The 26,648-nt window shown below is 42.7% G+C and overlaps 1 protein-coding gene across 1 annotated transcript in view; it reads left to right on the forward strand.

Annotated features, from left to right (window-relative positions):
• Positions 1-2,720: 2,720 nt before the first annotated feature.
• The window catches only part of tanc2b (tetratricopeptide repeat, ankyrin repeat and coiled-coil containing 2b), a 135,958-nt gene continuing 112,030 nt past the window's right edge, over positions 2,721-26,648 (forward strand). Inside the window, exons 1-2 of the mRNA XM_030755739.1 lie at positions 2,721-2,764; positions 15,943-16,047. Of these exons, the coding sequence (XP_030611599.1) occupies positions 2,746-2,764; positions 15,943-16,047 (124 nt within the window). The 5' untranslated portion in view covers positions 2,721-2,745. The remainder of the gene's footprint in view (positions 2,765-15,942; positions 16,048-26,648) is intronic.

A 26,648-nucleotide genomic window follows, 5' to 3' on the forward strand; every position in this document is an offset into this window, starting at 1 on the left:
TAGCCAACGTGCTAATTGGGTCTTGTTTGGACTGGCGTTTCAATCAAACGTCAGTCCAACCTGTGACAGCGATCTGGTGGTGGGATGAACTGAAAGAGCAAGTAATTTAAGCTGTTTTCTCTCCCTCCCACACTTCCTTCTGTCCTTTGTGCTCTCTGCTCAAAGCTAGATTTATAGTTACAAATAGCAGCCCTGAAGGCACCATTACCCCTGTGAAGCCCACTAATGTCTTTTTTTTTTGTATGTGTGTTATTATAATATTATAATAGTCTGAACGACAGAAGAATATTTAAGACACAAACTCAAATAACAAAAAAATTTTAAGTTGGTCATTAAGCTAAATATTTTGTTGCCGATTACGTAAAAAGGACACCACATTCCTGCAGCGGCTGTCATTTGCAGGCTGAATGCATACACGTCTGCTGCAGAAACTGTCTGTGGATGAGATGAGAGGAGATTAGGGAGAGGTGCTGCTAATCCACAGTGGACAAAAAGTTCTTCACAGAGTGAACATGAACACGGTGGTGGCGTACACGATGATACAAAAGCGGAACAATGCATAATTCATCGGGAAAAGCATTCATCTCCTATCTCAGTCTCTGCTTCAGCGGAGCCCCGTTTATATCCACGCCAGTGTAATTTGCAGACTTATTTCCCCAGACGTGAACAAAACAGAGGCTATTGTCAACAATCACTTTTGACAATTTGATCTGTTTTTCTGCCTTATGTATGAGTGGATAAGCCCAGTAAAGGGGAGAAACTAATTTAGCCAGCACCACATGTCATCACGAGTACCCCTCTGACATACCTAAGCGACTCTCTCTGCCTCTCCTTCTGTTGTGTTAAATGGCATTGCCTTATTGATCGGTTCTGTTCTTGTCCTGTGGTTTTGAAGCCATGCCCTTGCTCTGAATCTCTGATAACGTTGTCCCTGTACCCCGAGACGTGTTGATTTCCACACGTGGTCTCTCGGTGGGTTTTCCTGGCATCACATGTGCTACCCGTGGAAGCCAGAAATGAAGCTCAACACTTGATTTTACCTTCATTCTTTGACAGTTAGCTGAAGGTGAAGAGAAACCAATCAGGGATGACCATTTTGTTTGTGTCATTTTACACAGCACTCAATGGAAGTTCTTGTTCTGTGGTTTAAAAGAATGTGCACTGGATCCCACAGGAATTATGGACATATTGGAGAGTTTCATACCTCACAATTAAAATCCAGTATTGGCTAATTGCTTCACTGCAGCACAGTCATAGACTGTATATAAATGATGGATGGATTAACACTTGAACTGCCAGCATTTCAGCTCCTCTAGTGGGCCAGTGCTGCTACATCAGCACCACGGCAAAGACGTGATTTCTTGAAGAAGTTAATTTTGATGTATGTTTTTCCAATTATAAGAGCTGACAGGATAATTAAACTTAGGGGTTTTATTAGTTTCACATAAGATTTAGATCATTTAATTACAGATTGTAAAGGTAAGATATTGGAATCCACTAATAAACCAAAGATACAATAACACATCTAAATAAGTTATTGTTGCAAAAGTTAAATGAGTTCCCCGCACTGGACTCTCTGCTCTGTTCAGGTAAGGTTCCCTCCGCTGCTCTGCACAGCCAGCATGGCGCCCTGTTCTCCATGTGTCTGTAACCGTTCTGCTCCTCTGCTAAATATTTTATCCCCAATCAGCCCTGCAGTAATTATTCATCTTTTGTGGAAAGTACAGTCCCCACTCTATATTTATCTGTCAGTTGTTGAGTGCAGCATTTTGCATTTTGCACTGATTTCTATAAGGATCAAAATTATTCCCTTGGTGGTTCTAGGTATAAATGATATAAAGTCATATATTTTTTTTCTTTTTATCCCACATGACAAAATTTACTTCTAGATGAACGAGAAGGGCACTCAGTACAGTGGATACCTCATCCACCCCAAATTTGCCAATACTACGCTAAAAATACTAAATGTAATCAATTGTTCCCCCCACCCCCGACCACTCCAGAATTTTTATCGAAAGCCATTTATAATTTTCCGAGTTATCCTGCTGACAGACAGACCAATGCGACTGAGAACATTACCTCCCTCCACCGATCGGTGGGCGAGGAAAAAACCTTTTTAGGAAAAGCCATGAAATGACTAATAATAACACATTAATAGCCAGCAGGAGGCGACTCCTCAGTAAACACTTTTCTGATGAGTTCATAAAAATTTTATTTAATCAGCATGCTGTAATTTTTTTTAAGTAATAAAGGTGAGCCATAATCTCCCTCTTTCTCTCAGGCGGATCCACCTGTCGTTCATCGTGTCCAGTTTAGAAACGCTAAGATGGCGATCGTGAAAACGCTCGGCTGAAGGCTCCACAGCATCTCTAATATGGCACGGTTCCATTTTCCTGGCAACAAAGTCGTGCAGTTTTAACTGATTGATCTTTGCAAGAAAAAGTGACGTGCAAGCATTTTTTTTTTAAATATATGGTTGAAGCTTTAAAGTGTTGGCTGCAATGCATTTCAGCCTGTTATCTGTGTGTGTGTGTGTGTGTGTGTGTGTGTGTGTGTGTGTGTGTGTGTGTGTGTGTGTGTGGTGTGTGTGTGTGTGTGTGTGTGTGTGTGTGTGTAATCCAATAAAGCTGCTGTGTTTCTTCTCTATACACTTTAAAGTTTTTCTCAGATGAAGACCTTTGTAACTCTGTGGATTCATGAAGGAAGCCAGTAAGCCCCCTCGTGGCTTTACTCCACTTAGAAGCCATGCTAAGCCTATCAACCAGTAAGCTGCACTTCATACACAACAGCCTAAGGCATGGAAGTCCAACACTATCTGGCTCTGGTATGCAGAGATACAAAGTTACTACAAGGCCTTAACTGGCCTCCAGCTAAGTGACATGTTGTCATGCTTTTTAAGAAAATGAATTTAATTTGGATGCACACATCAACTGGGAATAAGAGTCGTACTTGGTTGTTTAGCGCTTCCCTTGAAGTGGCCAAATCAACACATTTGGGTATGATTTGAAGCCTCCTCATGTCAGGCAGAGGGAGCTGACAGCGCCGAGGGAAGCAGCGCTGGTTAATTCTGTGTGAAACCAGCTTCACGCTGGCACTGGAACCATGTGACAGCTGAGGCAGGGCACGATGTGTGGGAATGTTATTAGGAGTTATCATAGCCATTTTATTCTTTCATTTCGAAGGCCTTTAAAAGAGGATTCACACCTCTTTGGTAATGTTTTTCTCTTACAACACTGACTCACTGTGACTGTTATGATTATTTGATGTAGATCAACAACAATGCTCTTAATATCTTTTATTTTGATATAATTGCACAGATTTGTTCCCCTCTTTTTTTATTCGCTCTTTTGACATATTAATTCCATCTTCTGTGGTTCTTCTGGGATTGGTAATTAAGGAATTTAAGGAATAGGTGGGAAAATCCCCACATCAATATTGAAATTCTAAAAAATTTAATATTTTTAAAGGCAGGATTTTAGGATGGTTAATGAAGCAGCAGCTTCCCTGAGGCCTTTTTTATGTAGGGTGACTTCTTTTTTTCTTTGTGCATTTTAGTCATAATACAAGCTCAGCCTACTTCATATCAGCACAGGCCAGTTGGCACAGTAAACCTGTAGCTGTTAATCAGTGTCAAATTAAGCCTTTATTCCATTTACTGTGATTATTGTTTGGAAAAACAACAGAAAATGTCAGGGATGAATACTTGTTATATGTAGTGCCTTTTTATGCAGCTGCCTTCACAAAAATCATTTATTTACTCTGTTGTGCTGGCGTCGCGTGGAGCATAATTACATCAATGATTCCATCTTTCAAATGTCACTCGGAGCACACAAGAAGATCCCAGCCGGATATAAATCGAAGCCACGCTTAACAGGAAGATGAGGAATGAGGGAGACCGGCGGATGGAACAGCACCTCGGCCGATTTAATTCTTACAGTTTAATTTGAGCGCCTGCACAGACCAGAGACACCAACTGATTTATTTATTTCTTTATTTTTCCCAGTGCCTCCATCTCAATGCAAATGTGCACTTGTGCCAATGTTGATTACCTGCCGTCAGCAGGCGTCTGCAGAATGACCTTCCCTCCCTCGTGTCATGACTCTGTTTGCCCCTTTAAGCTGCCTGTCAAACATGGAACCATTCTTCTTCCTGAAGCTCTGGTGTGTTTGTTTGAACATCATTAAGGAGCTCTGGGCATACAAGTGGAGGGTTTATGCAAAACCAAGTTTTCCCGTGTGTTCTACAGGACAGATGATGGACACATCAGTGTCACGTGTCAGAAACAATGATTATAATTCAGATTAGGTTTCGATGTATGATTTCATTAATGCATTTCCTCACACCTCTGCTCAGTCATTTTAATGCATGTGTTGCAGTAGCAGCACTCTTAAATGGCCAGCAGGTGTAGCAGTGAGCTCTCTGAATGAAGAGGCACGATGAAGAAGAGGAGAGGAGGGAGGGCTGGAAGCTGCAGTCAGTGGGATTAATTGAAGTGTCTCATTTAACCAGCGTTAATCTGTCTCTCCAGGCAAATACCACATTTAGCTCTGTCTTTGACCTTTTAGCATCATCTAGCTTCATTTGTTGTGAAAATGGTAAAAAGATTTTAGGAATGCATGCTTATGTATTTAACCTCAAAATAGTCCCATTACCCTTAACATCACAATTAGGGAAATCCCATGAAGCTCATCCCTGCTCCTCCTCCTCAGCGCTCTCTTTCTACCTGCTCTCTGCGATGTTTAGTCGCTCAGTCTTGTGTGTTATTGTTCACAGGAGCGACCGCACGAGAGCGAGGTAGTGTCAGCGCAGCACGTTCACAACCTTTTAAAATCAGAGCTCTGCTGCTGTCACTTTGATGTCTGCAGAGGAAAAATGCTTTTTTATCTCCGACAATACCCACTCCTGCACTGTCCACCTGCTAAAGATTACAACGAAGGCATGCAAGTGAACTTTAAAAAACTGCAGCTCTGAGAAAATAAATAGTCTGTGATTTATTTCTGTCCTCGGAGTGGCTGGGGGAATTTTCTACACCTGCCTACATGGCTAACAGTATTTCATCCCATTATTTGGTCTTGCCCAAACACCCTCTAAAGCAAACAGGAAAATAAGAGGCATTGAATCATGTTCTCCTTCATTTGGCTCTCTCTGACTCTGATAAAGGTTGACAAGCTGTTTCAGTCACTTCCTCTGACTGGATTTGAGTGAAAGCTGGTTTCAGCTGGGCGCAGGTTTGGTAATGAAACTACGTGACACTTGGACTGTGTGAGGATTCCTGTTTCCCTGCAGGGACGCGACACAACCAAAGCACATGATAACTCACATGGCTATATACAGACTGTGCAAATGGTAAACTGGATTGCACATGACCACTCTAAGCACTTCACACTACAAGCCACATTCACACACATTGATCCGTATTCTAAACATACAGGGCTTTCTCTGTTGCACACTCGCACACCGATGGATGGATCGGGGGGCAGAGGGGGGACCTGCTGGGACCCACGACATGAGAAGTGATGAAATGTCTCTCGTATGCAAATGTTACCATTCAAATGCAGCTGAAACTTGGGCCAAACATTGTTGCTTCATTACTGTAATGGGTTGAGGCTACGTCTCTAAATGCAGTCATGTAATTTGTACTATTGGAGAGTCGATCACTAAGAGTCTGTAAAACTCAAAGCCTTCAAAAGGCACTCGGTTTAGTTCTGTCATAAGAAGCTTTAAAGATATTTAAAAAGTTTTACATTTCATTCACAAAGGTCTTTAATACTTTTAGATGGTAAGATTTACTTTATGTTTAGGCCTGTCAAGACTGTGAGTAAGACTTGGTGCTTTGGTGGGGCTGTAGGAGGCTTTTAACCTCCCTGTTATCCAGTTTCAGCTGGAACCTTGAAACTAGCTGTAGCCACAGTAGCTGCAAAGATCAGTGACTCATCGTGGGCTAGTGTCAGTTTTTGTAGAAGAATTCATTAGATTTGTGCAGCTTTCCTGGATCAAACTAATGTAAAATAATTAAGTAAATAAAAAAGAGAGATGAATCCAGCAAGTACTAAAGTGTCACAGAAATGCCAGTAAATGGATATACTTAAGCATGTACGTGTTGCAGTATTTTGTGTAGTATGTAGCACGTTCAAAAACAGCCTAAATCTGATGAACACCACAAAATGTGGGGTACAAACTGTGTTTAAAGGAAAAAACAGTGGTGTTGGATTCCAACAGTGATTCTGTTCGTAAGCCACGGGCCGATGGGTGTCCGGTTCAGTGATCTCAGGATCTCGTCTCTGCTTTGTCTGAGGCCTGAAGCCATGACTCCTACCTCCAAACGGGCCCCACTTTGGGGTTGGAATGAGTTGTTGCCTCAGGTGGAGGCGATCAGGTATTTCTGTCTTGTTCGTCAGTGAGGGAAGAGTGGAGCCGCAGACTGATTTGTGCGACGGATGCTGTACTACTCTGTCATAGTGTACTCATCTGGTCTATCGACATTTCCACCCTCACCTACAGCCACGAGCTGTGGGCAACGACCGAAAGAATAAGAGCACAGAGGCAAGTGGAGGAAATGAGCTGGAGTCAGTTGAGGTGGTTCGCAGATGTGACCAGGATACCTCCAGGATACCTCCAGGGTGCCTCCAGGATACCTCCTGGGTACCTCCAGGTGCCTCCAGGATACCTCCTGGGTACCTCCCGGGTGCCTCCAGGATACCTCCAGGATACCTCCAGGGTGCCTCCAGGATACCTCCTGGGTGCCTCCAGGATACCTCCAGGATGCCTCCTGGGTGCTTCCTGGGTGCCACCTGGGTGCCTCCTGGGTGCCTCCAGGATACCTCCAGGATGCCTCCTGGGTGCCTCCTGGGTGCCTCCTGGGAGAGCTGTTCCAGGCATGTCCAGATTGGAAGAGGCCTCAGTGTGGACCCGATACATGCTGGAGAGATTATGTCTATCTTCACTCACAGGACAGAGTGGAGCACAAGTTGATTGGCTGGTGTGTTAGTCTAACTATCCATGGAGCAAATCTTTATTAAAAATACTCCTCGAGGCAGCAAGACCACCTATACAGTCATCACAAAGATAAGATTATGCATTCAATCTCACACACGTGAGAATTGACTCACTATTGGAGGCAGCCTCAAGTGGCCATTGGACAAAATGCCATTTTTGGCACTTTCTCAGTGGCACTGGAGTTTCTTCTTTACTAAATTTGACATTTTGTGGAAACATGCAGTAATTTGATATGTTTTACTTTTAGATTATTATATTAAACTTTGGCTCTCGCTCTTACAATTTGCATTTTGTCCTGTCTCTCCCTGCTCTTTTCTCTTTGCCCTCACCTCCAACCGGTCACGGTCGATGCCCCCCCCCCTCCCTGAGCCTGGTTCTTCCGGAGGTTTCTTCCTGTTTCAAGGAAGTTTTTCCTTTCTGCTGTCACCAAGCGCTGGCTCATAGGGGTGTATGATTGTTGAAGTTTCCTTATAATATTGTAGGGTCTTTACCTTACAGTATAAAGCACCTTGAGGTGACTGTTGTTGTGAATTGAGGCTATATAAATAAAATTGAATTGAATTGAATTGAAAATTGGTCAGTTGCAACAGTAAATAGCTCTCAACATGATACACTTCTGGAGCAGTTGGACGAGAAGCTTTCAGACTTCATATTGTCCACAACAGGCTTCATAACGGTCTCATCTGTGACCGATCAATCCTTCTGTGGTGCATTGTGATACAGATATCACCGCCTTCCCCTACAGCAATGAGTGCAGGGGCATTCATCTAGATTAATAAATAATCTATCGCTAGGCAGGAGTAAAACTTTGTTACCAGCCACCTTAAATGGTTTCTGCATTGCCTTGTGGAACTCTCACCTTGTGTGCCGGGCTCTGACACTTCCCCTTATTGATATCAGTGTGATTTATGAAACTCTGCTCCCCTGGCCATCCTCAAACTGGAGATGGGAGTATGATTTATCCCTGTCTGATGCTGCAGGGTGTCTACTGCTGGCGAGATAAGGGAGGAGGCTCTGACTAAACTAGCTTTCAGCCTGAGTAGCTTTATTCCTTTTTATTCTCAGTGTGAATGTTTTCTCTTCTGCATTTGGAAATGCACCTCTGCAGCAGGACTTTATTTTAATGAACAAGTCCATCTGCTGGCTGTCACCACCTTCACCTCACTCTTCTCTTTGGACCTTTCAAGCAAAAGAAGCAGAATAAATCAATTGATTGTGGATGACTCAGCTTCAATTATACAGCTTTCACAAGATAAGTATTGTGAATGTATGCTTTCTCTGAGGCCTGTCCTCGTTTGATTAGGCTCTGGCATTCATGTTTCCCAGTCAGAACTCTGGATTGTTGTTGCTGTAATTGCTTGAAGAAAGTTGCGTCCCTCAGGGCAGTCGCCATTTGTCATTCTCAGACTGTGCTTTGTTCACTAAAATATTTTCTCCCTTGGCAGAGTAACATTGAGCTGTATTTCTTTCATGGAAGACTCCTAATTACTGTTTTCAGGACAAGTTTTATTATATGTTTAAGGAGAAAATGGATTTTACCCTAAAATTTCCCGCTGGTTCACATATCTGAAAGATTTAGTTTGACTGGTTGGCACTGAGTAGCTTTTAAAACGATACATTTTCCATCCGTTTGAACTGAAATCGTCCTCCTTTGTGTCTGCTGTAACGGCTGTGTTACAGGTAATCACAGTAAGAGCGCTCCCCTGGGAAACGGGTCCTCACTAATTCTATGAGTGAGTCTGTGTGGTTTCCTCTTCGATGAGTTTTAATTTGGAGGCCACGGTAACAAGAGATAAATCGTATTGGACGCCCTGCAACACTGGCCTTTGCCATCACCGGCCCCATTAAAGGATACTTTATTGATTGTAAATAAGCTTTGTAATTAAGGGAGGGTCACGGCGGTTCTCAGGCTCAGAGGAACGCCTGCACCTGCTGCTAGCTGGGTTTCTTTTATGTTCAAAAATGTAGATGGGGCTTAGTGATTAAAATTTTAATCCATTCTACAGGAAGGTTGCAGGACCTAACTTAATCCTCAAATAATGATAACTCTGGGTTCTCAACATTATGCCAATGACGAAGCAAGTCCTCAAGCCAGGCTTATAGATAAACCTACATAGTAAAATAATTAAGCCGGTAATGTGGCGTCAGCTTCACAGCCTTTCTGCCTGGCTCACATTAGAGACCCGTTCTTTAGAGTCCTGACTCAGCCTTCGTTAGCCGCTCTCAGAAACAAACTGTGTTTTTATTTTTCATCAGAACAAACGAGCGGCCGCTCGGGCTGACCGGAGCAGATGAAAGTGGCTCATCGTGCAGGCGCGGTGAATGTGCCTTTAAGTGCTTGTTAACGGACAGGAGGAGCATTACGCCTGAGCTGTGGAGGATCCTGAGATGGGCTGCATCCGCTTACGCACATTATCTGTGAGAGCATGCTGCTTCTTGGCTTCCCTTCACAAAGGCCGGTACACAGGGTCAGAGAGAGTGGGAATGAGAGATGTGTATGCTTACACCCTCAGATGAAGCATTGCTTCAGCTGTGGATATGGGTACTTTTTTTTCTGTGAGCTTGTCTCTCTTTTGCGATCTGCGAGTCTGTATGTGTGTACTCGGTTGCCTACTCAGTATCCCGTCTTCTAAGATTCAAAGCATTGATTGCCTTCTCTAGATGCAGACAGCAGCATCTCCCCCTATTTTCTGCTTTGGCACTTAGTAAAGCACTGTAGTCTTGCCTGATTAGCTCCCAGTTCTACATATGGAAACACATTTCAAGGCTCCAAAGTCCTCTGTATTTCATCCCTGCTGCATTGTGGATGGCTGACATAAAGCTCCAGTATACTTACTGAGTCATGGCTTTTTGAGGTTGTGATTTAGTATTATAATCACTGAATGCCTTCTGGCCTGTAAGCTAGCCGAACCAGACATAATAAGCTGTTCCCCGCTCATATTTTATGCTGAGGTAAAGTTGTTGTGAGTTGCATGAATACTAGCATAGAAGCCCCTGCACAGGCCCTCTTACATCTATCGTGATGTGGATGCATGCCAATAGATGTGACCTGCTGCCACCTTACACACTCTTATCACTGTCTACATCTTGTCATGGGGAAGCATGTGATTCATACCAATGAGTGGTTTCTATTCTGAGGGAAGGACTCGCATGGTTCTACATGACAAAAAGAAATCACTCCTCAGTGCTGGGTTGTTTATTTAAACTAGCAAACAGCGTCTTCTCGACATTTCCTCGTAAATGAGTCACATCTCAAAGTGCCATTCTAAGAGGAATATACATAACTCTCTGTTGATGGTAATTAACAGCGTGAAAAGGGCTTTTATTAAATAAGATTGGACTGTAAAAATCTGCATTATCCCAGTCAGCCCACGTTGAGATGTAGCCATCGGTGGTGTGTGTCACTGCTCAGTCACCTTGAACCAACACTGCTGCTTTTGACGTGACTAATGCTTTTCATCTATCCCTCTGGTAGGTGTAAGGATCACTTGTGTCACTGTATTATAAAGCAGCTGCAATGATTGCTGTGATTAAGGTCGCTTTTAACAAGTTCTTTCCCACAGCCGAGGAAACCTGCAAAGTATGTAGTCATGCAGTAGAGTTACAGTCCTGGAGCTTGGAGAGGTGAGACCAATAAAGCTGTAGGAAAAGAACAAGGCATCATGAGATTGTTAGAAACAGGGGCACACTCCTAACAGAAGGCAAAGAGGTCTGCATCATTGCATTATCATTAATTAAGCCTGGGTGTGGCTCATGAAACTAAACTCAGCTTTCCAAAAAATGTGGTTAACCACTGTTAATTCATGATCGCGTAGTTCCAGGTGGGTCTGGATACCTTTGTTAGCCTTAATAAATACATTTAAAAACTGCATTTTGTATTTACTTGGGTTATATTTAATATTAAAATAGGCAGCACGGTGGCGTGGTGGTTAGCACTGCTGCCTCACAGCTAGAATGATTCGATTCCACCTTGGTCCGGGCCTCTGTGTGGAGTTTTCTCCGGGTACTCCGGTTTCCTCCCACAGTCCAAAGACATGCAGTTACTTGGGTTAGGTTAATTGGTCACTCTAAATTGCCCATTGCCCACTAAATTGAATGTGATTGTGAATGGTTGTCTCTCTGTGTTGGCCCTGCGACAGGCTGGCGACCCCCCCAGGGAACCCTGAACAGGATAAGCGGAGGAGGATGGATGGATTAAAATTTGTTTGAGCTGAAATGTGTGACAGATATTCAAAAAATCAGGAAGGGGGCAAATACTTTTCACAGCACTGTATAATTACTGTATAATACCTAAGTACTTGACATTTTATATGCTTTAATGGTAATATCAAGCTTGCAAAAATAAAAAGGAGCATATGTTGGCCTTTCCTTGAATACATACTTATTCACATTATTTATTCAGAGGAACTTGTCACACTTACTGGGAGACATTTCAGTGCTTGGTAAATGAGGTCAAATGTGTTTACATTTATCATCAGACCTGAGTATACATGAGAAGATAAAATACTAAAAATATTATGAATCACATTTCAATCACGCCCTGTGTAAGTGATATAGATATTTACTGACACTGATTGACTGGGGAGAGGAATGGAGAGGTAACTGCAGTCAGCTGTGTTATTGAATGCATAATCTTATCAGACATCAAGATCCTGTCACTGCAGGTGATATCTAGATGTCTGTGTGTAGCCTGTTACTGGCAAGAAAGATGTTTGTTCATTCAAGGATCTGCAGGAACACCTGGCTGGACTAGCTCAGAAGTTTTCCTCATTGTTGCCAACTTTATTTACTGATGTTTCAGATGCCTTTTAGCTACTTTTTAAAAAAAATTATTATTAAAAAGGGGATCTATTGAAAAAAGGTTTTTGGTCAGACCTGGCTCATCCATATCTTTATGGAGCTGCTTTGTGCACTGGTGTGCAGTCATGTTGGAACAGGAAGGGGCCATCCCCAAACTGTTCCCACAGAGTTGGAGCATCAAACTGTCCCAAATGTCTTGGTATGCTGAAGCATTAAGAGTTCCTTTCACTGGAACTAAGGGGCCGAGCCCAACTCCTGAAAAACACCCCCACACCATAACCCCCCCTCCACCAAACTTTACCCAATGTAGTCAGACAGGTACCGTTCCCCTGGCAACCACCAAACCCAGACTCCTCCCTCTGATTGGCAGATGGAGAAGTGTGATTCATCCCTCCAGAGAACACGTCTCCACTGCTCTAGAGTCCAGTGGCGGCGTGCTTTACACCACTGCATCAACACTTTACACCACTGCATCAACACTTTACACCACTGCATCAACGCTCTGCATTGAGCTTGGTGATGGAAGGCTTGGATGCAGCTGCCATGGAAACCCATTCTTGAAGCTCTCTCTCTCTGTTCTTGAGCTGATCTGAAGGTCACATGAAGGTTGGAGGTCTGTAGTGATTGACTCTGCAGAAAGTTGGTGACCTCTGTGCACTATGACCCTCAGCATCCACTGACCCCACCCTGTGATTTTACGTGGCCTACCACCTTATGGCTGAGTTGCTGTCGTTCCCAATCGCTTCCACTTTGTTATAATCCCACTAACAGCTGACTGTGTAGTAGTGACTGGACTTGTTGCACAGGTATCATCCTATCACAGTACCACACTGGGATTCACTGAGCTCCTGAGAGCGACACATTCTTTCACTAATGTCTGTAGCAGCAGTCTGCATGCCCAGGTGCTGGTTTATATACCTGTGGAAGTGACTGGAACACCTGAACTCAGTGATCTGGATGGGTAAGCGAACCTTCTCTTTGAGTGATCATTATATGCGTAAATATTACCGAGGTCACAGTAACTTTAACCGATGTGCATGCAGTTTATTGTCAGTGTGGTTATAAAGTCAGGATTTAAGCTGTGGAGAGCAGCAGCTTAGAAACATCCTGGAAGTGTCTGATGGTTGGGGCCATGTTTGGTCAAGTTTGTTCTTTTGTCTGATTGCAGAAAACAAAACTGATTTTTGGGAATTTGGCTACGTTAAGCTAAAGTATATATGAACACAGAGTAGGAGAGAACAGATGTGAGTTTAGGCAGAATGCACACATGACTCAGTGATATCATGGATGCCCTAATTTGCAAATGATATCATTCAAACAGGCTTTAACGTTCATATAAAATTGGCAACAGTTTTTGCGTCCTGAAGGAGACGGTATATTTAACGCAGAGATCGAATCCATGTCCTCTCACATGTGGCTTTTATTTACTGCTGAACATTAAGCCAGTCCAAGCACTGCTCATATTTTATGCTCTGCTGAAATAACAGTCACCAAAGACAGCTGCATACAGTAGATGACCCTGCACAAGCTCTGCTTTATCAGAGAGATGATGGTGCATCCCAGTAGATCTGACCTGGAGCCACCACACCCCGCTCTCTGTATATCTCTTGAAAGCATGTGATTCATGCCGAGGACCAAAGGGGGACGTTGCATGGTTCTGTGTGATTTAAAAAAAAAATAATCACTCCTCATTGCTGGTTTTATTTAAATTAGCAAACGGTGTCTTCTCATTTGCATTTCCTGGAAAAGGGTCATGGTATAAATAATATAATAGGGATAAATGGTTCTGATAGATGTTGATTTAAAGAGGACTGGATTATAAAAGCTTTGATTAATCCATTCAGCTGAAACTAAGGTGTAGACCTTGGTGTTATATATCTCTCCTCAGTCACTTTGAACCAACGCTGCTGCCTCTGATGTGACTAAAGCTTTTTATCTGTCCCTCTGATAAGTGTAAGGATCACAATCTTATCAGACATCAGGCTCCTCTGTCACTGTAGCTGATATCAGGACTTCTCTAGGTAGCCGCTTATTGCTTATTATCTGTGAGCAAAACCAGCCAAACTCATAAAAAAAATAATATTCACACGTATAGAAAACGTCTGAGCGCTCAAAAATGATTCAACCGTCACCACTTATGTGGCTGGAGCTAAAGTCATTTGAAGCTGGGGATGGTCTGATTCTGCCAGCTCCCTCCAATTGTTTAGATCAGCTTTTTTAAATTTATTTTTTTCCCCTCTGCACTCGAGCTAAACTCCGAACTGGCACCTGCCACGGCGGCATTCGGTTCTCGATCTTTCTGAGACTGGCTGGAGATGGCGTCAGATTACAGAAAGCCAGCCAGATAGATTTGATGAAATCAAACAGAAATAATCGAGATCTGGGGTTGCCGAGGGACTCAAAGGGACAACCTCATCACACTGTAAGGTAACTCGATTTTAGGCCTCGCCCTAATCTACAAAACTGTCGATCCTTTTAAGCTGAAATTGTTTAAATTGCTGTATATTGATATTTTACTTAGTGAGGCCTCAGTAAAATAGGTGTGTCATGGCTCAGTTTCATCCTCCCTCATATTTGTTAGTAGTATTATAATCCTGGAAACATTCAGACCTCCTCAAGGACACTGGGGGATTGTGAAAAACATTGCTTAAGCAGCACTGGGGGAAGGAGGGAGGAGGGCTTTTTGAGAGCTTTTCCATGTCCTCCTCTTTGAGGTGTTTTTCTTTTTTGGGGGTCTAAAGCCAGCTTCTCAGCTGGAGCCTGTCTGTGGGGCTTTGCTGAGTCACTCCCATCTAATGGAGAACATCTGCTGCCATGCTTTTTACTATCAGGACTCACAGCAGAGATACGTGTGCCTGTGAAGGGGTGGGTGAGTGGGGAATTAGTTGGCTAGAGTAAGCCATAGTTTTAAAATTAAAAATTAATGAACGTTATGGTTTAATACAGATGTTCTCCTCTTTCATCATCTGAAATACCAAGATGTCCTCCACCTTGACCAACCGTGCTGGTCTCCCGTGTCTCAGAATGCTTCCCGTAACACGTCCCAGATATTTTACCCATTTTTTGATTCGGTTTAGGCACACCAGCAGCTCGAGTCAGCTCGGGTCAGAGTGACCTACAGTTTCATCAGCAGAAGGTGAACGTGAGCCTCGGTGCATCACATGCATCCTCCAACTGAAGGAGATGGAAAATTAGTAACAAATATCCTCGTGTGTGCACATCGCCACGAGGGTATGATCCTGTTTTTACCAAAATAAAAGCTTTAAAATAGAGGATTCGTCATTAAAAGAAACAATAACTTTTGGTTTTTGATTGGAAGGGTCGGTGGGGGGGGGTCGTCAGTGCTTTATAAGTGTTTGAGTGGCTGTAAGACTAGCTACAAGACCAGTGTATAGCAACTTCAGTTTTTTTCTTGTCATGCTTATTGTCTATTAATTTCTACTAAGCTGTTAAACACACATAACCTATGAGGCCTTTGTTTATGGGAGGAAAATCTTTATTCCCCACTCAGCTGAAGCAAGTGTGATACCAAAGTTTTAGCATGCAAAGGCCTCATTTAGTTGCTGTTGCTTCCCCCTCTCCACATCTCACTCTGCAGCCACCGTCTCATGGTCATATTGTCCAACTTTATGAATGAACAACTATAAAATATGTTTTTTTTGCTTATTAGGAAGTGTAGTAAAACCGCTGGAACTTCCTCCTATTCTTCCCTAATTGCCGTGAAGCATTTGATCCAGCACTTGATGGCAACAGATAAGATTGGGTGCACATGAATGGGTTTTCCTCAGCTTCAATCTTCTCTCATTAATCCCATTAACGTTTTTGAAGGTTCTTTTTTCTCTCCTGCTTTGAGATTGGAGCTCCGTGTCCTGCTTTGATGTCCACGCCAATGTTTTTAACTGTTTAAATCCTGTTGTTAAAAATGTCAGATAAGGTGGTGACCCTGATAGCCTAGTTGCAAATGCTTTGAGCTGCAGCCCCGGATATAAATGGAGCATTTGCTGCTGGTCCGCTCCCCGACTGTCAGTCAAATAAATTTCTCCAGAGGTAATCCTAAATATTAGTTGTATCTTATGGAAGACAGCCGGTCCTTTTGAAAGTGTCCTCGGAAATATTAATATTTATCTTTCTGTCTTTCTCCAACAGATTCTTCTGTAGTTGAGTCCAGGGCATCTGCTGCAGTCATGTTTAGGAACAGCTTGAAGATGCTGCTGACGGGGGGGAAGGCAAATCGCAAGAGTCGCAGCAGTGGTGAGTCTGTCCTGTGATGCCAGCCACAAACAATGACGCATCTGCCTGTCAACACGCAGAAGGTGCTGGCTAGCTCTGTCTGTGTATTTTTAGGAAGCGGGCTGAATGAAATGTATTTTGGTTCCTGAAGATGAACCAAAACACATTTCATACATGCTGAAAACCCCCGTCAACCTTGTTTTCTGGTAAAATATATTACAAATGTTTTAAGCTTTCAGAAATAATGCTGTTATTAGATTTTAATTATTTGAATTCTTAATTAAATAAATGTGTGGTGTGACCATTCGAAGCATTTCTTTTAGGCGTTTTTTAAAGGAAGTTGGCACGTAGGCAGCTGGAGAACCTGCCACTGTTCCTCTGTGGGTTTAGGCTGCTTCAGTTTCTTCTGCACTTCCATGTAACTGACGCTTGACTCAAGTTAAGATTTATGGCCGGTTTCACAGAGACAGGTTTTTGACTGCTGATCAGATAAAACAAGAGGTCAGAGATGTCTGAATGAATCCATTACAGAAAGCCCTTCATCTTAAGAGGGACTATGGTTCTGGTTCAGTTGCAGTCAGAAAAATATCACAGGCCAAATGCTCATCTGTGTTTACCCCATCAGAAGTTGTTCGCTCTAATTTGAGGGGTAAACCGTGGACAGCGTGTCATCAGTAATAAGAAAGAAATGTCCTACTTTCTGTTAAAGCAGTTCCTAGGTGGTTAATGGCTTAATGTCGCAGCTTACACGGGGTTCTACCAGCAGCTTAAAGAACCAGCATGGTTATGTGTTCGTCTTACAGAAACATGCTTTCCACATGTTACAGCTGTTGATGTCACCAGGGGGCAGTGTCACAGATGTCCTTTAGCTTAGCTCCTGATCGTAGACTGTGTACCAGGTGGACGTAGCTTCGAGCTCTGAAAAGTGAAGCCAACGTGGACGTGCCTTAAACAAAGTGAAGGGCAGAGCGAGGCTTTGTGAACTCCTGTTTCAAGCAGTTGTATCAAAACAGTCTAACACACCTCCACAGTGACACCTACTGGCTGCCTTTGCTATCGTCACGTGCTGTGAAACGATGGCACAAATGAGCACAATTCTAAACATGGCTACTTATTACACCAGATTATCAATAATAATGATCGACACATGTTTTGGAGAAATCCCAAACAGCAGAGTGAGAAAAATTTTAATGAACTAATAAACTGTAGTGAACAAATAATTTTTCTGTTGTGTTAACATATGCGAGGCTGTTTCAGTTGCAGTGCACAACAAAGCAAATGAACTAATATATTGAAGAAAAGCTGCCATGTTTATTGAGACGACGGCAGGTTTGGTGGGTTTGCTTTCGAGGTGGGTCCTGATAAACTTTGGAAGATGATTTGCCTGCACCGGAATGAAGTGTGAGTGAATGTAGGTAATAATGCTTATGGAAAATGACCATAAATAAGAACAAGTCAAGTGACAATATGTATTTTAATTCAAGAACTTTTTTTTTTAGCTTTTTCAGTTTGTCAGCTGTTTTTGGGCTGAGTTGGCTTCTTTTTTTGCAAATGATCTCCTCAGCTCTGAATATGATTTTGGAGGACATTGGGTTTATCATTATCTGGATATCATCTGGGTTATGTCCTCCAGTTTCTCACTCAGTCTCACTGCTTCTTGTCGCATCTGGTTTCTAAACACCAAGATGGCGACACTAAAAATGTTTCACCGGAGGGTTCGAAACAGGACCTAACAAATCAACTGTCAGCCTTGGGATGAGTTAGCTTTGGGGTAGATCAGTGAAGCCAGTCCCCAGGGCTCTGTGGGGTTCATACCATCTGTTGCTGGACTCCTTGTTTATGACTCTGGCTGTATGTCAGGAGTCCTTGCCAGTTTTGGATGGATTATTCACCCGTCTGATAGTATTGCATAATGGATAACAACTGAAGCGTCTAACATGCCTTCGAGTTTTGCATAGCGCTGTTGATCCGAACCAGTTTCTTGGTTCTGCTGCTTGGATAGCTTCACCTCCTGCTGTCAGAACTCAACACCAGTTTTCCGTGGCGGTTAAAGCATGCTTTGGCCGTGCCGTGCTGCACCGTGAAGAGTTTTGTTTCTATTATACATTCGCAGCAGGGGATTTCTGAGCTGGCCTCGGTTGTTTAGCTTTGCACAGCCATAATGTGTTGTTTCAACCTTGAACTCAGCTGGCTCTCTTGGCATCAGATCAGCGGCCTTTTATACCCGTTTTTTTAGTGTAGGTTTCACCATTGTTTTGTCGCTTGGGGGGGGGGGTCGTTTAGCCAAAGTTCTGTGCTGTCCTTCATCCAACAGATAAAAACCCTTCTGTGCCATGATTGTTTCCTGTGCTGTACCATCAGAGCTGTAAAACCAGCACACTGTTACTTCTGATCCAAGCGGATCACTTCCTACAGAGTCGCCCACTACTCACCCACTTTTAGTAGTTTGCGTAATTTGGAGGAAGTTGTTATTTTTCAGTTTTGTTATTGTCATGCCCCAACAGGGCTGCAAAATGCACGGTGTTTGCATCATGCACAGGGCGTCTCTGGGTCTCGATGAGACTTACGAGGCACTGGAAAAGTCTTAAATCTGATTCACAAAGGTCATGAATATTTCTTCTGCTATCATGTAGACATTTGCATTAGTTGCCATGGCAAGAACAGGGCTTTGGATCCCAGCTTCAAAACTGAATAAACATGTTTGAAAAAGCACATCATCTGTTTCATAAGACAGGTGCTTAGAAGAGGGCCAGACACACTCACACACACTGTCATTAACAGTTTGCCAAATAAATATATATAGACAAAGAGAAGCCTCATGTACAAGAAGTGGCTGTAATCTTAGTCATATTAAACAGTTTCTATGCAGTACAAAGTACGAATACCAAATGTGGTTTTAATTTATGTTGTAAATAAAGTAAGACGTTCAAAACACCATCTGCCTTTTAAAGGTCTAGTATTAAAAAGTTGCAAGTGCAGGAGTCCGTGCGCCACTCTAGATAATCCCCATCATATTCATAACTGGGGATAGTTTGGACTGTTTTGCACAGCTGCTGTTTTTTTAACTTTTGCTCCTGTTGATTCAGTGACTCATTCTGTGAAGTCCTTCCATATATATTATAAAAAGTGAAGCCTCCAGCCTTTCTGATGGCTCCTGGGCCGACGAGTGTCCTCGGTGTCTCAGTCAAATCAGCTCCTCGCTTTTGACATCCAGTTTTGGAAAACCAGCACATCAACGACCGAAATGCTAAAGCCAGGGCCCCAAAACGGGACTTGACAAACCAATGAGTTAAAGGCTTGTGTCTCAGTGGCTACATCTTCTCTGCAAGGCTTCAAGACTCCGCTCTGCTTCGCCTTCAGTGTGTTTGTGTGTTAGGCTGAGAGGATGTCAAGCAGCTGTGCATCACTCTAGTGTTTTGATATCTGCTGCTCTGGCTTTGCAGGGAATCTTCTCATCCCAGCAGTGCAGTTCACCTCTGACAGTCTGTCTCCTCAACCGTAACATCTGCACTCTGCAGTTTCCTGCATTTTGTAGCACATATGTATGTACATACTCTAATGCGCTGACACCATTGCCACTTTGACAATTTACTTTAGTGCATAATTTAAAGCTGAACATGTTTTAAGCTGCAACATAACTTTCAAGGACATAAGGAGGGCTGGTAACACCCTTACTTATCTGTGCACGACAGACAGTAAAAAGCGGAGTTTTGTGGATGCACTGCCTGCTGAAATTAGTCTCGTTTCAGATGGGAGATTGTGAAATAAGATGCTCGTCCTCTGTGTTTGATACAGTTTGATCGCTGCGTCTGTCTATAGGAATGCTGGAGCTCTGAGGGGGGAATAGACCCGCTAATCTGAAGAGAACAGATGAGCCAACTGTCCCTTGATCTCCACTGCAGAAATTGTTTGAGCCCCAAGTTATTAAGCTGATGAATGGCAGTTTTTAAATTGAATAACACAGATAAGCTGCTCTGATTGTGATGAGGCTGAATTTCACGAATCTGTATCGCGACACACTCGGGGGGGACAGGGCGTTATCTGTCAGGGAAACAACATTGTGTTGCCTGTTTTGTCCTCAGACACTATCACATAAATGGTTGAATCAGTTTTCCAGCTTATTCTTCTCAGTCCAACCTCTCTGTGCTTAATCAGATGCCATTCAAGATCCGAAGTGAATGTTCACTTGAGCACACATAATCTCACACACTTAGATTCAGGCTGTTTAAACAAGAAGGACAAATGTGTCGGAGCTGCTGCGGCAGCACTGTTTACAAATCAGATATGAGTGTTTTCGTTAAGACACTGAACAGACTACGTACACGGTGTGTGTATACGAGGCTTTCTTTGTGACAAAGCGGCCCTCTGTTACTGTTGCCAGCGGCTGTTTCATGTCCAAGTGCATCCGCCTGGAAAGTAAAAAAGTGAACGAGATGGAAAATATCCCCTCATGATCTTTGCCTGTTGCATTGTTCCTTTTAGACTTTCTAGCTGGCATATGAGCTCAAAATAAAGGCATGTGGAGGAGTTTGCTTGATTTTTGTTTTGTCAGATTTCGACTGCTTTCGTCTTCTTGCCCCCATTGAGGAGGGGTGGAGAAGTGAGTCTGCACTTGAAACAAAGTCAACAGCCTGACATCGCAATTACAGTTTATGGCACCGGCTGATTAGAAAATGAGAAATGGGGTTAAAAGGTTGGGGTATGTGGACAGGGAGCTGTTGCATGACTAATGAGCTCTGAGAACGATGGGCTGAAGTTTGGCATTTGAACAGACAAAAATGTTGCACATGATCTCTGCTGTAGGACTTTATACTGCATAAATTTGGAGCAAGCAAATTTAGCTTATATTTACCTGAAAATGGTGAAAAATAATCCATTATGCTCATTTCTGGCTCCGTATTTTTTTTATTCTTGATTTACATTTACAGTTTGTTTTTTTTAATCTTATACTGGACCTCGTTGTATCTCGTCAGTTCACCATCTGTCTGAAAAAGCTCCCTCCGCCTCCCTTTAAGCCAGCTGTTCTCTGATTGGCTGCCCCTCGCCAACAAAAGGTTTGACCACCATGGTTCTGTGAAGATATCCTATATTACAGGTATCCATCCTCATACCAAAAACCTTTGAGCTTTGAACCACAGGAGTTAGGTGCACATGCACTGACCTTGTTAATCAAAATTTTAATATAAAGGATTTTTCCACCTTTATAACAGTATTTACATTCACCAGCTGCTTTATTAAATACACCTCTTTAACTGCTCATTAACACAAATATCTAATCAGCCAATCACATGGCAGCAGCATAATGAATATAGGTATGTAGACATGGTCAAAGACATTTTATTGGCACACTTTGGGCCCCTTAATACCAACTGAGCATTGTTTAAACATCACAGCCTACCTGAGCACTGCTGTGGACCATGTCCATCCCTTTATGACCACGGTGTACCCATCTTCTGGTGGCTGCTTCCAGTAGGATAACTCACCATGTCACAAAGCTCAAATCATCTCAAACTGGTTTCTTGAACATGAGACTGACTTGACTGTACTCAAAGGTCCTCCACGATCACCAGATCTCAAACCAGTAGAGCACTTTGGGGATGTGTGGACGTGGAAGAGTCACATAATGGGTGCACAGCTGCCAAATCTGCAGTGATGGGTGATGCTGTCATGTCAGTATGGACCAAAATCTCTGAGCAGTGTTTCCAAGTTGCCATAAATAATTAAGGGAGCTGTAAGGGTTAATTAAGGATGTACCCCACTGCTTTAGGATCGCTGGGATAGGCTGCAGACCTCAGTCAATCTAATTTCTTAACTACTTATCCAGATAAGTGATTAAGCTGATGAATAATAGGTCCCTTTCAAACACACAGTATAGTAGCTAATATAACACATTTGGGTTGTTTTGCTCAGGTTACGTTGTGGTTTGATTAATGCGCTCCGAACCATGGGCGCACCCTACTTTTTTCCCCTTTTAGCTGTAATCTCGTTCATGTTCACACAGACGGGCTCACCAGGAGCTTTAAGCATGAAGTCATATGGACTGACAGCTCGCTGAAAAGCTGCTTTTATTGATGTCACTGTGCATCTTCATCACTGCTAGATTCACGTGGGAAAATTAAACTTCAGAGGCTGGCAGCAAGTTATGCTGCACTCGTGCATTTGTCTTCTCAGAAATACATAACTTAATGTTAGCACGAGTTGTCAAGATTTATGTTGTAAATATTGAGGAACAGACGGAAACAACAAAATGAGACAGTTTGCACCGCTGTTACAGGGAGATGTTGCAGTCCTTACTTTTCTCATGTGCTCTCTGCTAAAGTAAAACTCATTCATGTCTGTATTGATTTCATTTTTTGGCACATCAGAAAGAATTACAGAACTCGTGCAAATACTGTCTAAATAAATCAAGACATTGTTTGTACATCAAAAGAGGATTTTTTCATAATAATTTATGGCCGTTACGGCGTTTGAGTTCATGCTATAAACTCATTTTTTCCTCATGCAGGCGTGCAGCTGAGGGGCTGTGCTTTCACACGAACACGAGGATCTGCTTTTCCTTTCAGGCCCTCTTCATCCAGCTTTGTGTTCCACACCAGAGTTTGATTGGCAGCTTCCATACTGGCCCAATTAGACCAAATTAATCAGGTGACTGCACTGGAGTTTCACTGGAGCAGTGAGGTTCTTGTACAGTATAATCTTTTTGGTTTGTGCGTCCACAGTGCGGTCCATATGTGCTGCTCACCGAGACGCCTTCAAGATTGATGGTTCTACATCTCACTCGACTGATTCTAACTAACCTCTGTAAATTGGAGAAGACATTTTTGTCAGAAACTCTCACAACCCTGTGATTTTTTTATTTGTTTTATATAGAAGAATGAAGCCAGCTGTTACTGAAGAGCATTAAAGTACTGCAGTTTTAAATTAAGATCAAAACTTACAGTACAAATGCTGCCACGTTCCTCTCCACTTCCACTAACTCGACAAGTCTGAAGGCAGCAGGTGCTTGACAGGAATCAAATCAGTCCCCCTAATTACAGCACTCTAATTGATGGCTCATTTTCCACAGTGGTTGAGAAATCTAATTAGAGATCATCAGATCAGCAAACATGCTTTGAGCTCTAAGGCACAAGCAAGGAGTGACACCACAGCTCGGCCTAATGCAGTGTAAATGCAGTTATTGTCAGTCCTCAGCAGCAGACACCCCCCCCCCCCCCCCCCCCCCCCACACACACACACACACACACCAAACTGAGCATGATGGGCATTGTGTCAAAGCACTGACTGTTTTTTTAATATATCCAATGCAAGTTCTTTTAAGGCATTTTAGACTATGTTGTGTGTACTGTGTGTGTACTGTGTGTGTACTGTGTGTTCAAAGTGCTGCAGGTGGATCAGAATGAAGAGGAACTTCTGTGCTAATTGAAGGTATTTTCAGAAACTCATTAGGGTGACTTTCCATTCACAATTTTTCTACATGAGTAAAAAGTTAAACTGCCAGGATGATGGTACAGTTTTAAATGCTGTTTACACGATTATAAACTTTAATAGCTCTAATCAGGTTTCTGGCCAAATTTGCATGATTTTCTGGTCCATCGAAACGGCTACAAATTGGTATTTTTTGGGGAATAAACTGAAAGGTCTGAACAAATATAGGATGGCATGTTATGGAATAGTCTTGGAAATAATCTAATGTTGTGGATAAAAAAACAGCAGCTATATCCAGATGTGGTTAGTTAAGATTTGCATTTATCACTATACACTACACTTTACATTATTTAGTATATTTCCGTGTTTGTGTATGTATTTCAGATTTTATCTTCAGAGTAGTCGGCATATTTTTAAATCTAATAAATGCACTGGATATAAATGCATACGCAGATGTTGCATATTTACATATATATTGCTACTTACATGCAGACCAAGCTATGGAATATCCAGTAAACATTAGCGACTGCATTGACTGGAGAGAAATAAATCATTCCACCCTGTAGAATATTATCAGATAGCTGTAAGAGGCGACAGGAGGGGCAGCCGATTCTGGCTGATCTCCACAGAGCGACAGATTGGCACCTACTGCTCCACAGAATGTCCCCTTCCTTCCTGTATTAATGAACCCAGGGAAACATGAATGGAGGGATTTCAGCGAGCCGGACTCTGTGATCACGGTTCACCTGCAGAGGGATATCAGCCTTTTGTTTGCCCATTCACAGCCGAATGTGAAATGTCACGGCTTCTGTGGTTGTGTAAGATATTTTTGCCTTTAGTTTTGGTGATATTTTTGAAAATCAAAACAGTTAAAAGTACAGTATGTAGCGTTTTTTTAATGCTAATGTTAGAATCGTATTGAAATTTTTAAAATGAGACCTTCTGTTCTGTGTTGATTATTATCTGAAGGACTCGAGAGAAGTTTAGTTTATTTTCAGGTCATGTCCCCATCTTTCTCTCCCCACCTTCACTGCTCTGTCCAGCAATAGCCCAACATATTAAGGATAAAGAATTAACCTCAAAAATCCAGAGGATGTGACATTAGGCTCATTCCTGAGCACCCTCAATGCTTCTCTTGCACTCTGAGTGTAAAGAATGAGCAACACTAACTACCATTAGTTTAGAAATGGAATCTACTGAACATTAACACAAAGCGACCAGCAAAACACAAAAACCACATAAAGACCAAAAACAAACGCTAATCCGCCTTTAAATAGTATTTTGCTTGAGGGCCATGTAGCTGCTATGCTTTGGTAACCAACAGTTTGTCCTCAGAGCTATGCTGTCATCATCATTTAGCTTCTGAAGTCCCATTTTGAAGCCTCAAGATTTTTATCATCATCGTCATCTCATAAAAAAACGGGGTGTGTGTCTAACTTTGAAACCGCTTGCTCGTTATTGTCAATCACAGCTCATTAGTCAGTGAGCATACCTTGGATAATCTTCCATTTAGACCATAACTCAGCAGGAAAGCGTTTAGAGGTGGAATCACAAAACCGTTTCTCCATAGACTTCTATAGGACCAGAGGGCTGGCTGCGGTCACTGCTATCGCCATCTGGTGGCCATCAGAAAGAAAGCAAGTTCAAGGCATTTATGTATTTGTTTCATTTTACCAGCCCCAAAGTTACGCCCATGTTTTATACTGTCTCTGGTCCTCATGCGCAGAGAGCGGGGTATTTTTGCATTTGATACTGGGTTTTATTACTGTTACGAATGAGGTTCACTTTTTAATGATTATTTAGTTGCACATCTACCATGATTCCAGAGCAGGTTAAATCTAAGAGATAAGGTCACCACATACAGTACTGCCACAGTACTGGCTGATCAGTTTCCTGGAAAACAGCATCACCTTTCCTGGAAGATCCTGTGGGACCGTGGTGATGGAGCAGTTAGTCTGGAGTTTTTCAGGACCGGGTCTGTGTCTTTCCCTGATGAAACATAGATCCTTAATAGCAACTTTATTGCTTTGCTTTTACTCCTCCTGTCTGTGCAAGCAATTTTAAATCCATTTTATTGTTCTGCAAGCCTTAATATAGAAATGTAATGCTAACACACAGCACCCTGCAGTAGCACTACTTTGCATAGGTATACTGTAGCTACAGGGATTTTTCTGTCACACACACTGTTGCTTTATGCCTGTATTATGTATTTAACCTCTTTGAATTCCTCTAATTCAGTGGTTATTTTACAATAATATGTGACACAAAGAAGCTGCAAAGGCTGGGGTTATTGGGAGTTTTTCATCCAAAAATGTCTGGACTGATTAATCAGTTTATCCATTAAAACTTTAACAGCTCCACTTAATTTATACTGAGCAGATTTTTTTCTTTGTTTTTGTATAATTCTGCTGCTCTCTGGCTAAACGTCTTAATTCTCATTAAATGTGAGCATCAACATGCTGTGTACAGCACAGACTGTAACTGGTGAAGCAAACAGTGAATATGTGAATCAATACGGTGCACAGCTGTTGAGAGAAGCTTTGACCTTTGGTTACAGAGAACAAATAGTCTGACATCTCCAATCTGCTCGAGCTGCTCTGCAGCATGTCATTTAGCTTCCTTCACTCAGCGGCTGTCAGTTTGAGGCGTCTTCACGCAGTACAGACTGTGCACCGCTGTAGACTGTCCGTTCCATTTAGATACATGCATGTGTGTAATCATGGGTATGATCTGGTTTCATCATCAGTGCTTGAGAGATCAGCGTGCTTGTTGAGTTGGTCTCCTTCCTCATCTGTTTTCCTCTTCTGTCTAGAAAGCTCATCATCATCTTTGTCATGTGTAAAGGTTTTTATGAGCGGTGACACAAATGTCCTTCCCCAAAGAACCAACAGATCAGGAGAAGTTACTCCCTCCGCGGGGTCATGGATGATATAACCGATACCGCCGACCTCATCATCAGGCACCTGTGGCCTCCTGGCTGGGTAGCCATGGTAACAAAGCTGTAGCAAAGCAAAAGTGCGCTGAAGGTCAAAGACAATTCAGACTCGTAGACGGACTGTTGAGAGGGCGAGGAGTGGTGAGAGACGGTGCGCCCGAAAAGCCAGCCGTGCTGCTCTCCTGTCTTGTGGAGTGTGGGAGGCACTTATGAGCCCGTCATTATGGTTCAGTGGAGCCACTTGATGCACATACAGCCCTCA

The sequence above is a fragment of the Archocentrus centrarchus genome, chromosome 19 (assembly GCF_007364275.1).
Source record: "Archocentrus centrarchus isolate MPI-CPG fArcCen1 chromosome 19, fArcCen1, whole genome shotgun sequence".
Lineage (NCBI taxonomy): Eukaryota > Metazoa > Chordata > Actinopteri > Cichliformes > Cichlidae > Archocentrus > Archocentrus centrarchus.